Here is a 15401-nt window from a genome sequence, read left to right as displayed (position 1 = left end):
TTCAAACCAGGGAAGATGATTTACTCCGGTCTCTTCCCCCTTTCCTCTTTGATGCTAACAACTTGCTACTTTGACCCCAGTTTTGCCCACACTGTCCCCAGAAAAATCAACAAACATGCTGCACCTACTATAGGCAGACACCTGTAGATTCAACGAAGTGTAAGCTTCCAGCTTTGGCTGGGCACAGTGGGCCTGTAATCCCAGCACTTCGGGAGGCCAAGGCAGGAGGATTGCTTGAGCCTGGGAGTTCAGGACAAGCCTAGGGAACATAGGGAGACTGTACAAAAGCGTTTTAAAAAATTAGCCAGGCATGGTGGTGCACACCTGTAGTCCCAGCTACTCAGGAGGCCGAGGTGGGAGGATTGCTTGAGCCCAGGAGGTCAAGGCTGCAGTGAGCTGTGATTGTGCCACTGCACTGCAGCCTGGGAGACAGAGTGAAGCCCTGTCTCAAAAACAAAATACAGAATGCAGCTTTGCTTGCAGGGAGTTTGCAGTCTCATTGGGAGACAAAGAACTACACTTACAAGTGAATACTAATGCTTAAGAGCATACGTTCAACACGAAGCCAGAGGAGTTGGTAATAAAGTCTTCACAACCCCACCTGCCAGAAGCTTTGCTGTGGATGGAAGCATGCGAGCTTCCTGCAGGGAGGCAGTCCTGGAAGGACAGATAAACTTACGGGAGGACCAGAGCGCACACTTCATGCTGGGGTGGGGCTTCCTTGTGGAACGAGAGGGAGCACCTTAGATGGAGGGAGGACCAGGGAGCCATCATCGGCGGAGGTTGTTGCTGAGTCATTGACAGTCTAAAGTAGGATTTTCACAGACTTACAGAAACCCTGTGTGTTGCAAACACACTCGCCACAGTGTTAGATGTGACAAGGATGCTGATCTGACTCCTGCAGCTTGCCAGCTTAGAATGGAGTACCGGGGGTGGTGGGGGGGCATTGTGCTTGGGAGAGGCCACGGTCTCTGTGCTCAGCCCAATCCTCTTAGGTCTCTCTTTGCACAGTTGGAACCAAGATAAGGGTGAACTTTAAATAGCGCCTCACTCTCTCTCCCTGCAAGCTCAGCTCCGATTATTTCTTTCTTTTCTTCTCTGCATTCTCTTCCCTTTCCTGCTCACGGCTAGATGTCGAGGAGAAATCCCTTCCCACTGTGAGTTTCGGTTGTGATGTCAGCCTGTGACATTTGCCGTTTTAGAGAGATCGTGCGCATGCATTGATTAATGGAGAGTGTAAATTACGGGAACGGGCCGTGTGGGTGGCTCACGCTGGCAATCCCAGCACTTTGAGAGGTGGGGCTGAGAGGATCAAGGAATTGAAGACCAGCCTGGGCAACATAGGGAGACCCCATCTCTAAAAAATATCTATTTAAAAGAATATTTAAAATTAAAATATGGAAATGATGCCATTATTCTCGTCTAAAAATCCCGTCTCCAGCCCCATCTGTGACACTTTTTAGCGGTGTGAACTTAGATTGTCACTCAAATGGCCTGTTCCTCAGTTTCATTTATTTGCAAAATGAAACTTAATACTATCCTCTCTATTGCATGTGATCTTGAGGTTCAGATGAAATAGTTAGTGAGAGCACTTGGGACGCTAAAGAACGTATTATTTGTAGCTCAGGGTGAAGATTGCATGGGGGCAGAGGAGAGGGGAGTGAAGCTGGGAAATCTCAATAAATCTCATCCAGCCCTATAATCTTGTAAAATTGTTTTATGGTGTTAAAGTCAGTTTAACTAGATATAGCTCCCTTGGTGTTTTAATAACTCTCGCTCTCGTGATTCCTTTTTGCTTTGTAGATGTCCCTAAGTTCCAGCTCTCCCCTAAAAGTTCCAGCTCATCTCGCCTGGCCTCCCCCTGAGTCAGTGGGACTCCCAGGCACTGCCACCGCAGCCGAAATTCTCATGCAGCATCTTCAGAGGCACCCTGGGGCCCAAGCATGACTCATCCAGGTTCCAGAGCCATAGCACCCTGAACATGGAAGGACCTTTATTATAGAAACAACAAGATGCTTTGCACGGTGGAGAGCTGAATTGACTTGGCTCCTCTTGGAAAGTCTTTCCGCTTAAGTACTTTTTGTGGCAGTGAGTCCTGCAGTATTTCAGTAAAGAGGAATTCATGGGATAAATGCAGACAGATGTACGGATGTGGAAACATGATGATACATATCACGGGGTTGGTGATGGGACATATGATAGCGCCATTGGTGATACTGGGTGGGTGAGGCAGGTCCCAGAAGGATTCAGGCTCACTCCGAAGGCTGCCTGAGTAGGTGAATGGGGAGGCTGCTCCCTGTGGTTCTTCCTGGGAGCCTTCAAGAACACAAATGTATTTCCTTGCAGTTCTGGAAGCTGGGCGTCCAAGATCTGGCAGCTTTGGTTTCTTCTGAGGCCTCTCTTTGGGCTTGCAGATGCTGCCTTTTCCCTGTGTCCTCATGTGGTCATCCCTCTGTGTGTGTCTGTCTTCCTTTCTTCTTCTTCTCTTTTTTGAGACAGAGTTTCACTCTTGTTTCCCAGGCTGGAGTGCAATGGCACAATCTTGGCTCACGGCAACCTCTGCCTCCCGTGTTCAAGCGATTTTCCCACCTTAGCCTTGGAGTAGCTGGGATTACAGGTGCGCACCACCACGCCAGGCTAATTTTTTGTATTTTTAGTAGAGACGGGGTTTCGCCTTGTTGGCCAGGCTGGTCTCGAACTCTTGACCTCAGGCGATCCACCTGCTTCGGCCTTCCAAATTCCTGGGATTACAGATTTGAACCACCGCGCCTGGCCTTAATTTCTTCCTAAAAGGCTGCCATCCTGCTGTAGGCCTTAAATTTAAAAAGCAAAAACAAAAAGGACACCAGTCCTATTGGGTTATAGCCCACCCTAACCTCCCATTAAAGACTCTGTCTCCAAATACAGCCGTGTTCTGAGGTCCTGGGGGTTAAGATTTCAGCATAGAATTTGTGGGAGACACTGTTATACTTGAGTGAGTCAAGGAATGCACCACACTCTGAGATTGAATTATGAGTCCTTTATTTTAGTCGGCCACAGACAGGTGGCTAATGCCCAAAATTCTCTTGGCCCTGAAGAAAGAGTTAGGGGATTTTTTTATACCCTAGTTTGAAAAGGGAGGGGGGAACCTAGCTGAAGCAATTTTTTCACAGAAGCAGAGTAAGCAAAAAGTTAAAAGATAAACTAGTACATGAGAAATGAAACAGTGCCAGGCGCAAGGGCTAGAGCTGTCATAAAAAGACATACAACTTGTAGATATGAGGGCTCTGGGCACTAGACAGCACCTGCAGTCCCAGGCTCTGCTGGGGCCGCTTTGCTCGGCCTCTTATCAGCAAATGCACTGCGGGATGTGTCTGCGGTTGTCCTGCCCCACCTGCATACTACAGTTGCATACTTAATGAGGGGAATAACTAAAATGAAGAAGCTAAGATGGAGTCTGTCTGGCTTAAGAAGCTAACACGAGGCCTGAACAGCTCTCAGCTAAGAGAGTCAGTGTAAGCTAACAAAAAGCAGGTTATCACAACACGGGGTAGCCCAGAACACATGTTGTGGGCAGGGTTAAGGGAATGAAGAAGGGGCCGGGTGCAGTGGCTCACACCTGTAATCCCGGCACTTTGGGAGGCTGAGGTGGGAGCACTAGAGCCCAGGAGTTTGAGACCAGCCCGGACAACATAGTGAGATTCTTTTTCTAGAAAACAAAACCAAGGGCCGGGCGTGGTGGCTCACACCTGTAATCCCAGCACTTTGGGAGGCCAAGACAGGCAGATCACTTGAGGTCAGGAGTTCGAGACCAGCCTGGCCAACGTGGTGAAACCCTGTCTCTACAAAAAATACAAAAATTAGCTGGGTGTGGTGGCAAATGTCTGTAATCCCAGGTACTTGGGAGGCTCAGGCAGGAGAATTGCATGAACCCCAGGAGGCGGAGTTTGCAGTGAGCTGAGATTGTGTTCTCACACTCTGTTTCAAAAAGAAGAGAGAGAGAAAAGAAAACAAAACCAAACAAACAACAAAACCCCCCAAGGCCTAGCAGGCAGGGAAGAGGGAGAAGACCCCCCTCTCCCTTCCCAGCCCTCCTCACCTTCCGCAGCGCTTCAAAGTCTGCAGAGACCTCCAGGGTGCTGGCAGAGGGAGTGTAGCTTTCAGATGCCACCTTCCCAAGGCAGAGACAAGGCTGGCAAGGGTGGCCCGTGGGTCTGGGTGAGGAGGGGGGGATAGGAGTGGGATGTGGAAAATGTGCAGCTCAGCGGAAGAAAAGCACACACTTCCAGGGGAGGAAGTGCCGCTGCGTTTGAGCAATGAATGGGAAAGGGCTTGGAGGAGTTATTAGAAAACAGAAAATGTCACTTAGGGGCAAGTAGGTTCCTCACACACTCTAAACTAAACCACCTCCTCGTGGAACCAATTCAGTGTCCTAGAAGCTGCCATTCTAGGATTTTTATTTATCTAGGTAAAGCAGAATGATAGAAAAACGAATGTTAGCTGGGTGCGGGGGCCCACACCTGTAATCCCAGCACTTACGAGGCCAAGACGGGAAGATAGTTTGAGCCCAGGAGTTTGAGATCAGCCTGAGCAACATAGGGAGACCTTGAATCTACAAAAAAACACAAAGAACAATTAGCCAGAGGACATGTGCCTGTGGTCCCGGCTACTCAGGGTGCTGAGGCGGGAGGACAGGTTGGGCCCAGGAGCCCAAGGCTACAGTGAGCCGTGATTGTGCCACTGCCATCCAGATTGGGCAACAGAGCAAGACCCTGTCTCAAAAAAAAACTGTAAAAAAAAAAAAGGTCAGGCGCCTGGGATTATGTCTGTAATCCCAGCACTTTGGGAGGCCGAGGTGGGTGGATCACTTGAGGCCAGAAGTTCAAGACCAGCCTGACCAACATGGTGAAACCCTGTCTCTACTAAAAATGCAAAAATTAGCCAGATGTGGTGGCAGGCGCCTGTAATCCCAGCTGCTCGCAAGGCTGAGGCAGGAGAATCGCTTAAACCTGCGAGGTGGAAAACCAGCAAAACGAAACACACACACAAATGTTTGCCAAACTTGTAATGTTGAACAGTGTGTCCTCATGCTACATACTGTAAAATATGTCCTTTTGCGTGTTTAAGATAGTGGCCTGAGAGGCTGGCCCTGGACACAGTGGTTTGATGCCCAAATGATAGGCAGGTTCAGTTGATTTGTTAGTACCACCTGGGGTGAAGCGAATGTGTCTCTCTGAGTTGAGACCCGGTGTTCCTCCCATGTGTTCCAAAAGAAGACTGCTATCAGGAAGGGGTTCTTGCTGGGTGGCCCCCAGGAACCAGGGATAGACGGATAAGCTGGGATGGCCTGCAGGTCCGCAAGTCTGACCCCATTTGCCCCGGCGCACTCCTTGATTATATCACAAGCCTGTTACATTGCAGGCAGATGTCTAAATGGGCCACACCAGAGTCTGTTCCCAGCCCCTTACAGAATAAGCCAGGATCCCTGGCAGGAAGGACCCATCAGGAGAAAGAAATCCTCCTCCAGTGCCAGAGGCCACATGTGGTCTTTCTTTTTTTTGAGGTAGGATCTCTCTCTGTGGCCCAGGCTGGAGTGCGATGGCGTCATCATAGCTCACTGCAGCCTCCACTTCCCAGGCTTCAAGCGGTCCTCCCACCTCAGCCTTCTGAGTAGCTGGGATTACAGGTGTGTGTCACCACGCCCAGCTAATTTTTAAAATTTTTGTAGAGATGGGGGTCTCCCTATGCTTTCCAGGCTGGTCTTGAACCCCTGGTCTCAAGCAATGTTTCCGTCTTGGCCCCCGAAGTGCTGGGATTTCAGGCGCGAGTGCCAGCCCTGCCTGTATATTGTCTGAAGCTGTATTTCGGTGATCTATTTCTGTGTAACAAACCACCCTGAATGCACTTGCTTGCAACATTCATTTCCACATGAACCTGCGGGTTGGGTGGGGCTCTGTGGGGAGGGCTTGTCTCCCACCCACACGGTATCCTCTGGGTCCTCTCAACCGAGGGATGCGGGATCCACGTCCGAGGAGACACAGGGACATGGCTGGAAAGTTGGCATGTGCCACCCATTGAGATCTCAGCCTGGGCTGAGGGCGGGGCCTCTTTTCCTCTCCATGTGACCTGGGGTTCTCATGGCAGGGGGGCTGGGTTCTAAGAATGAGGGTCCCAAGAGAGAGCCAGATCAAATCGGAATCACCTTTGAGGTGCCAGCCCTGGAAGTCTCCTAGTGTCTCTTCCACCATCCCCAGCTGGCCAGAGGGGCTTGTCCAATTTCAGGCAGAGAGGACACAGACTTGGAGAACTGCAAGGTTCTAGAAGAACATGCGGGTTGGGAAATGGTCTTGTGATCATTTTGGAGTAGACTCTCTGCTTCAGGGTAGTTCCCTAGGCGACCTTTGCCATACATAGGAAACAGGCATGTGAAGGAGGCATGTCTCCCACATGTTCCTGGTAGGAACCAGGCGATGGTTGATACACTGTGCTGATATTCATTCATTCAGCAAAACTTTATGAACACCTACTGCACACCGGACTCCATGTGAGGCTCTGGGAATACAGGCATGAGAAAGAAACCGTTCCTGCCTTCAACGAGCTGATCATAGCGGCGAGGGACACAGAGCAGCTGGGCTGTGAGAGCTCACAGAAGGAAGGAGTGAGGCAGTCCACCGGGCATTGCAGACGTGACGTCGAAGCAGAAACACGGGATGGGGCAGGTGTAGTGATTCATGCCCGTCATCCCAGCACTTTGGGAGGCTGAGGCAGGTGGATCACTTGAGGTCAGGAGTTCGAGACCAGCCTGGCCAACATGGTGAAACTCCGACTCTACTAAAAGATACAAAATTTAGCCAGGTGTGGTGGCGCAGTCCTAGCTACTCAGGAGTCTGAGGCATGGGAATCCCTCGAACCCGAGAGGCAGAGGTTGCAATGAGCCGAGATTGCACCACTGTACCCCAGCCTGGGCGACACAGCAAGACTCTGTCTCAAACAAACAAACAAAACCAGGCACAGTGGCTTGTGCCTGTAATCCCAGCACTTTGGGAGGCTGAGGCGAGTGTATCACCTGAGGTCAGGAGTTCAAGAACAGCCTGACCAAAATGGAGAAAGCCCATCTCTACTAAAAATACAAAATTAGCCAGGCATGGTGGTACATGCCTGTAATTCCAGCTACTCGGGAGGCTGAGGCAGAAGAATCGCTGGAACCCAGGAGGCAGAGGTTGCAGTGAGCTGAGATCACGCCATTGCACTCCAGCCTGGCAATAAGAGCGAAACTTCATCTAAAAAAAACCAAAAAAAGAAAAGGAAATAAAAGCCCAGGAGAGGATGAACAGTATTTCATAGTAACTAGGAAGTGAGTGTACAAGGAGAAGCATTCCAGAGAGAGGAAGGAGAGGAATAAAGTCAGCAGAAACCCCAGCCAAACCTGGGTGACCAACCATGCTGGTTTGCCCAGGGCTGTCCCGGCATTAGCAACAGAAGCTCCACGTCCAGGAAACCCCTTGTCACTGTGAGTGGTCCTTGTAAAATGTCCAGTGCCGCTGGAGCCTGGGGGAGTGGGGCTGGGCTGCGGCAGGGCTGGAAGAGACAGACAGCTGAAAACGCCCAAACAGGAAGCCAAGCCATGCTAAGGGGTTAGGAATCTCCAAGGTAGCTGAGCAATCAGGACGGGATTTGAAAGAGTGGCATGCTGGGACTTGCATTGAAAGAGCTCTGGCTTCTGGATAATGCGGGACAGGGCAACACTGAAGACCAGTTTGGAGCGGCCATCGCAGCTTTCCGGGGAAGAGATGCCAGTGGCTTGAACTGAAAGCCGTGGAGGACGGTGGAGAGAAACGAGGGTGCAGAATGTCTTCGGAGAAACAGCAGAACCTGGACTTTCTTAGAGGTAGGAGGAGAGAGGAGGAGAAATGAAGGCCTCCCATTATTTGGCTTGGGAAACTGGAGTCTTGGGAGGAAATTAGGATGATTTGAAGTCCCTTCCCCGATGCTTCCGCTTCCCATGCAGCCCTTGTTGACCTAAAAGTCGTCTCAGTTGATGTGCAACTGACCTAGAAGCCTCAGGCAGAGCCTGAAACTCACAGAAACTTCAGGATACAAAGGAGGTTTGAGGGAGGAGGGGGAAACGACAGGTATTTATGAAACCACATACTTCCTAAACTGTTTTTGTGCTCTGTCTTACCCTATCTTCACGAGGATCTTAGGAGGTAATAGGTAGGTATTTTTATCCTCAGGGGCCGAAAGTGGCCACAGCTGTAAAGAAGCAGAGCCGGGATTTCAACCTAGATGTGTTTGACTCCAAAGATCTGCTTTTTCCACCTTCCAGCTTCCTCAGAAACACTGGTTTCTATCCGCCTGGGTATTTCTCCCTATCTCCTGCCATGCTTTGATTCTGTCTTCACTGAGCATTTGTGCTGAGAAGCAGTGCTTCCGAGGGAGAGGTCAGCACCAGACTTGGGTTGGTGGCTAATGCCTGTAATCCCAGCCCTTTGGGAGGCCAAGGCAGGAGAATCACTAGAGGCCAGGAGCTTTAGACTGGCCTGGGCAACCTAGTGAGACCACGTGTCCACACAAAAAATTTTTTTTAATTAGCTGAGCATGGTGGTGCATGGTGTAGTCCCAGCTACCTGGGAGGCTGAAGGAGGAGAGTCACTTGCACCCAGGCGTTCAAAGCTACAGGAATTTGAGACTCTTGCCTGAGTGGCAGGGGAAGACTGTCTCTGAATAAAACCAACAAGCAAAAGCCAAATAAAAGAGAGGTTAGTTTAGCTCCAGTAAAGAAGGATGCATGGCCGGGTGCAGTGGCTGACGCCTGTAATCCCAGCACTTTGGGAGGCTGAGGAGGGCGGATCACTTGAGGTCAGGAGTTTGAGACCAGCCCGGCCAACATGATGAAATCCCATCTCCACTAAAAATACAAAATTAGCTGGGCATGGTGGTGAGCACCTGTAATCCTAGCTACTTGGGAGGCAGAGGCAGGAGAATCGCTTGAACCCGGGCTGTGAAGGTTGCAGTGAGCCAAGATCGCACCACTGCACTCCAGCCTGGGTGACGGAGCAAGACTCTATTTCAAACACAAAACAAAGAACAAAACACACACACGCACACACGCACGCACGTACACATTTTACCAAGCCTGTAATGTTGAACACTTGCATTATGCTACGAGAGAGAGAGAGACAGAGACAGAGACAGAGACAGAGACAGAGAGAAGAATGCAGACCAAGGGAAGGAAGCCTCACCTCCTCGGGTCTAAGAGGGTGTCAGAAGGCTGCTCTCAGAAACAGAGATTTCAAAAGTTTCTTAATCCTTTGTAACTTGTCCCTACCCTGATTACATTTGCAAAGTCCTAAAACCAGAGGACCTATGTAAGTTTCTTTGTGTGCGTGACAGACAGAAGCAGCTATGGAGGCAGTGCCCCTGTCAGCAGCCACTTTGGCAAAGGGAGAGTTCAGGGGATGAAACTCAAGAGACAGACAGCTGTGGCCGGGTGCGGGGGCTCATGCCTGTCATCCCAGCACTGTGGGAGGCCGAGGCGGGCTGATCACGAGGTCAAGAGATCGAGACCATCCTGTCCAACATGGTGAAACCCCGTCTCTACTAAAAATACAAAAATTAGCTGGACGTGGTGGTGCGCGCCTGTAGTCCCAGCTACTGGGGAGGCTGAGGCAGGAGAATTGCTTGAACCTGGGTGGTGGAGATTGCAGTGAGCTGACACACACCACTGCACTCCAGCCTGGCGCTTGGCAACGGAGCAAGACTTTGTCTCAAAATAAATAAATAAATAAAAAAAAAGAGATAGACAGCTGTGGGAAGGGCACTACTGAGAAGACAGGGAAGTTGTGAGTTCTGGGGTCCTCACTCCAAAGGACTAGGGAACCTGACAACTAGACCTATGTGGTTGGCTCTCCCAGGTCCATATAAGTGGAAGCTGGAACCATTAAAAAGCCCCAGTGTTGGCTGTGTGAGGTGGCTAACACCTGTAATCTCAGCACTTTGGGAGGCTGAGGTGGGCGTATCACTTGAGGTCAGGAGTTGGAGACCAGCCTGGCCAACACAGTGAAACCCCATTTCCACTAAAAATACAAAAATTAGCTGGGCGTGGTGGTGAGCACCTGTAATCCCACCTACTCAGGAGGCTGAGGCAGGAGAATCAGTGGAACCTAGGAGGCAGAGGTTGCAGAGAGCCGAGATTGTGCCACTGCACTCCAGCCTGGGTGACAGAGCGAAACTCCGTCAAAAAACCAACCCCTCCCTCGCCCCACACCATACCACGTGCGCGCGTGCGCGCACGCGCGCACACACACACACACACACACACACACACACACACACAGCCATCTCAAGCTCCTCCTTAACCAGCCAGGTTTACATTCTGATGTGAATCTGGACTTCACTCCCCTTTGAAGTCTTCATCCTCCTGTATTCACATTATACTCGGTCCATTTTGCTCAATCTGTTTTCTACTCGAGTGATTTTACGTGTATCTTGTTTCTCCACTAAGATGGGAATTCTTCAAAGGATCCTAGTTTCATTCATTCCATATTTTCACATTTTCTTTCACGCAGTAGGCACATGATTGGCGTCTGACTGTAGTACTGTCACTGGAATGCCTTCAGAAGGTCTGAAAAGTGCATTTCTCAGCAGGCTTCTGCGGTCGCTGACACCAGCAGAGAATGGACGCAAGAGGGCGCTCCTTCCCCTCTTATTTGAGTTGATGGCGCATCACTATTGCTCATTTGCTCAAAAACTCAAACAGGATTGACGTTCCTGAAAACACAGCTTTCACCAGTATTGCAGAGGGGCTCTGGGAAATTTTGAATATATATGCTGACATCCTTAGAGAATCACTCACTTATTTTATTTATTCCACTCAAGTTTTTGATTCCATTAGAATCATTCAAGCAAATAACCACATTGTCAGTTTTTGAACACGTACACTCTAAAGAAACATAACCTCTTTAAAAGTAACCAACCGCGTCACACCCATTAGGATCGCTGTTGTCAACGACAAACAAACAAAACAGAAAATAAGTTGTTGAGAAGGTGGAAAAATTAGAACCCTTGTGCATTACTGGTGGGAATGTAAAATTGTGCAGCTGCAAAACAAAAAACCAAAAACCCAGTATGGGCTGGGTGTGGTGGCTCACGCCTGTAATCTCAGTACTTTGGAAGGCCAAGGCAGGTGTATCATTGAGGCCAGGAGTTCAAGACCACCCTGGCCAACATGGTGAAACCCCATCTCTACTAAAAATACAGAAAATCAGTGGGGCGTGGTGGCAGGTGCCAGTAATCCCAGCTACGCGGAGGCTGAGGGAGGAGAACTGCTTGAACCTGGGAGGCAGAGGGTGCAGTGAGCTGAGATCGCACCACGTCACTGGAGCCTGGGTGACAGAGCAAGACTCCATCTCAAAAAAACAAACAAAAAACAGTGTGATGTTCCTCAAGAAACAACAGAATTTCCACGTGATCCAGTCATCACACATCGGGGGAAATATACAAAAGGGAAAGCCGGGGCTCAAACAGATGTTTGTACACCCATGTTTGCAGCAGCGTTCTTCACAGGGGCCCAGAGGTGGAAGCAGCCCAAGGAACCATGGAGAGATGAATGGAGAAGCAAATGTGGCCCATCCATACAGTGGAATATCATGCAGCCTTAAAAAGAAAGGAACTTCTGACCCATGCTACAGCAGGGATGAACCTCGAGGACATTACCCCAAGTGAAATAAGCCAGACACAAAAGGAAGGTGTCTGGCTTTTTTTTTTTTTTTTTTAGACAGTCTGTCTCTGTTGCCCAGGCTGGAGTGCAGTGGCACAATCTCAGCTCACTGCAACCTCTGTCTCCTGGGTTCAAGTGATTCTCCTGCCTCAGCCCCCTGAATAGCTGACTACAGGCATGTGCCACCATGCCTAGTAATTTTTGTATTTTTAGTAGAGCCAGGGTTTCGCCATGTTGGCCAGGCTGGTCTCGAACTTCTGATCTCAAGTGATCCACCCGCCTTGGACTCCAAAATGCTGGGATGACAGGCGTGAGCCACCAAGCCCGGCCACAGGAAGGTGAATCTTGATGTAAGCTCAGAAGCAAGAAGGGTGGTGTTTGAATAGACACAGAGGAGGAGGTAACAGGAGAAGCAAGAGGCAAAGGGAGGAAAGAGTTCGCTACCAGAGCCTTTGTGGGTTCCTGCAAACAGAAGTGACATGATAAAAGAAATCTTTTTGGAAGATTAGTGGGGTATAGGATAGATCTGAGGGGAGAAACCGCAGGTAGATAAATCACTTTAGATGCTGCAGCAATAATTTAGGGACTAGATTAAAGACGGTGGTCTTGATGAGAATGAATGAATGGATTAGGCTGGGCGAGGTAGCTCATGCCTGTAATCCCAGCACTTTTGAAGGCTGGGGCAGGCAGCTTGCTTGAGGTCCGGAGTTCGAAACCAGTCTGACCAGCATGGTGAAACCCATCCCTACAGAAAATACAACCGCAACAAAAAATTAGCTGAGGATGGTGGCACATGCCTGTAATTGCAGCTACTTAGGAGGCTAAGGCATGAGAACTGCTTGAGCCTGGGAGGTGGAGGTTGCAGTGAGCCAAGATCACACCACTGCATTCCAGCCTGGGTGACAGAGTGAGACTCCATCTCAAAATGGAGGCCGAGCGCGGTGGCTCGCACCTGTAATTCCAGCACTTTTGGAGGCTCAGGCAGGTGGATCACAAGGTCAGGAGATGGAGAGTATCCTGACCAACCTGTTGAAACCCCGTCTCTATAAAATACAAAAAATTAGCTAGGTGTGGTGGCATGTGCCTGTAGTCCCAGCTACTTAGTAGGCTGAGGCAGGGGAATTGCTTGAGGTTGCGGTGTATCCAGATTGTGCCACTGCACTCCAGCCTGGCGACAGAGCGAGACTCCATCAGAAAGAAAGAAAGACAGGGAGGGAGGGAGGGAGGGAGGGAGGAAGGAAGGAAGGAAGGAAGGGAGGGAGGGAGGGATTAAAATGTTGGAACTTGGTGACAAAAAAAAACAATGGGTGAGGATTGGAGGGTGAGTCAAGGAAGCAGAGTCACATTGGGTCGATGAAGGCTGTAGCCCAGACTTCTGGAAGGCTGCTGCCGAAACTCTCCACAGTATCTACATTCCAATTGCTGCATGTTGTTAAACAAAGTAAATATAATCCGACAGGTTTTTTCGACATCACATGAGTGGCATACAGACTTTCATAAAATACTAAAGTTTTAGTCTTTGATCGTTTTCTTTTCTTTCTTTTTTTTTTTTGAGACAGAGTCTTGCTCTGTTGCCAGATGCCAGGCTGGAGTGCAGTGGGGCGATCTCGGCTCACTGCAACCTCTGCCTCCCGGGTTCAGGCAATTCTCCTGCCTCAGCCTCCCAATTAGCTGGGATTACAGGCACACGCCACCACGCCAAGCTAATTTTTGTATTTTTAGTAGAGGCAGGGTTTCACCATGTTGGCCAGGATGGTCTCAATCTCTTGACCTCGTGATCCGCCTGCCTCGGCCTCCCAAAGTGCTGGGATTATAGGCATGAGCCACCGCGCCGGGCCGTTTTTTTTCTAAGTCACTCCCATCTTTAAAGAAGGATACATTTGTCTCCTCTTTTCCTACAGACTTGCTATGGGGTGATTCTTACGTGCCCATGAGAAAACCAAGCTATCGAAGTAAATATGATCTGCTGTGGCCAAATCTTTGATTTATTTGCCACTTGCTCATTCATTTTGTCATCTACAAGGCTAGGAGATAAAATGCATTGGCATTAATGGGGCACATATTGGAAATGCAGAAGCCTGGTCCCCACCCCAAGCCTAACGAATCAGAATCAGCGTGATCTCTTTAAAGATATGGAATGCTTCATGGATTGGCGCGTCATCCTCCTGCGGGAGCCATGCTAATCTCTGTATCATTTCGACCGGAGCATATGCGCTGCCGAGGCAAGCACAGAATCTGCATGTTTCATAAGCTCTCCCTCCATTCATATGTACATTAAAGCTTGTAAAGTAGGAAACCCTGTCCTGCAAAACAAAGTCAGAACTCCTAACAAAGTTCTCACCAGATTTTCAATCTTACTTCCTCTTAGTCCAACACTTGAACTCTCTGCTTCCACTGTAATTCAGAAAAGAAAGTATCTTTGCAGGCTGGGTGCAGTAGCTCACCCCTGTAATCCCAGCACTTTGGGAGGCTGAGGCAGGCGGATCACCTGAGGTCAGGAGTTCGAGACCAGCCTGGCCAACATGGTGAAACCCTGTCTTTACGAAAAATACGAAATTAGCTGGGTGTGGTGGTGCATGCCTGTAATCCCAGCTACTTGGGAGGCTGAGGCAGGAGAATCGCTTGAACCCGGGAGGCAGAGGCTGCAGTGAGCTAAGAGCACGTCATTGCACTCCAACCTGGGCAACAAGAGTAAAACTCGGTCTCAAAAAGTGTCCTTGCATTGACAAGTGGTACAAGACTTGAGTTTTTAATTTTATTTTATATTTTACTTTATTTTGAGACAGAGTCTTGCCCTGTCACCCAGGCTAGAGTGCAGTGGTGCGATCTTGGCTCACTGCAAACTCTACCTCCCGGGTTCAAGCGATTCCCTTGCCTCAGCCTCCCGAGTAGCTGGGATGACAGCCATGCACCACCAGCCCAGCTAATGTTGTATGTTTTTAGTAGAAATACGGTTTTACCATGTTGGTCAGGCTGGTCTCGAACTCCTGGCCTTAGATGATCCACCCACCTTTGTCTTGGAAAGTGCTGTGATTACAGGTGTGAGCCACTGTGCCCGGCCAGAAGAATGAGTTGACCATAGCTGGGCACACAAGAAAAGTGAGAATCCGCAAGGCAGTACTTGATTGCATGCTAGATGACTAGCAGAAGCAAGACATGCTCTGAGTTGGAAGGAGTCGTCGTGATTTTTGAAGTTTTCACCAAGTAGAGAGTTAATCTGGTCTTTTAAGGTTGGGAAGGTTTCTGCAGACAGGAGCAGGGGAGAACGGCGGATATGGAGTGGTTTATGCAAAGCAAACAAATAAGAAAGCAAACTTGAACAGAGATTAGACAACTTTGCTATCAAGGGGAGTAGCCACGATATGACTGGAAAAACTGAATAAGAAGCCAAGTATTTGTTCGGGAGAGCAGTGTTTTCTCTAAGTTAGTCATGATAAAATGTTGATGTATTGCATTCCATCGTGAAACAAACAGAAACGCTTTTTAATAAAGAAAATGGCTGTATAATTAATTGATGTGCATTATAAAAATCACAACCACGTGTGCCCATGAGAAAACCAAGCTATAGAAGTTAAATGTGATCTGCTGTGGCCAAATCGTTGTGATTTATTTGCTGCTTGTTCATTCATTTTGTCATCTACAAGGCTAGCAGATGAAAACTTGGACTTATTACTACAGAAAAACAAGTATATATAGGGAAAAA

General features: G+C 49.1%; 1 protein-coding gene and 1 non-coding gene across 2 annotated transcripts in view; one reads left to right on the top strand and one right to left on the bottom strand.

The window, feature by feature from the left end:
- The window catches only part of FBXO16 (F-box protein 16), a 70264-nt gene extending 68124 nt beyond the window's left edge, over positions 1-2140 (top strand). The window contains exon 7 of the mRNA XM_032265422.1: positions 1804-2140. Within this exon, the coding sequence (XP_032121313.1) occupies positions 1804-1947 (144 nt within the window). The 3' untranslated portion in view covers positions 1948-2140. The remainder of the gene's footprint in view (positions 1-1803) is intronic.
- An 11684-nt stretch (positions 2141-13824) lies between these two features.
- LOC116541328 lies at positions 13825-13928 on the bottom strand. Its single transcript, XR_004264795.1, has one exon. It is a non-coding gene; the product is annotated as a U6 spliceosomal RNA (small nuclear RNA).
- Between the last annotated feature and the right edge of the window lie 1473 nt (positions 13929-15401).

This window comes from Sapajus apella, unplaced genomic scaffold, assembly GCF_009761245.1.
Source record: "Sapajus apella isolate SASKATOON/1434 unplaced genomic scaffold, GSC_monkey_1.0 scaffold150, whole genome shotgun sequence".
In the NCBI taxonomy this organism is placed as follows: domain Eukaryota; kingdom Metazoa; phylum Chordata; class Mammalia; order Primates; family Cebidae; genus Sapajus; species Sapajus apella.
The sequence above is the reverse complement of the archived record's forward strand: the minus strand, read 5'-3'. Positions and strand labels throughout refer to the sequence as shown.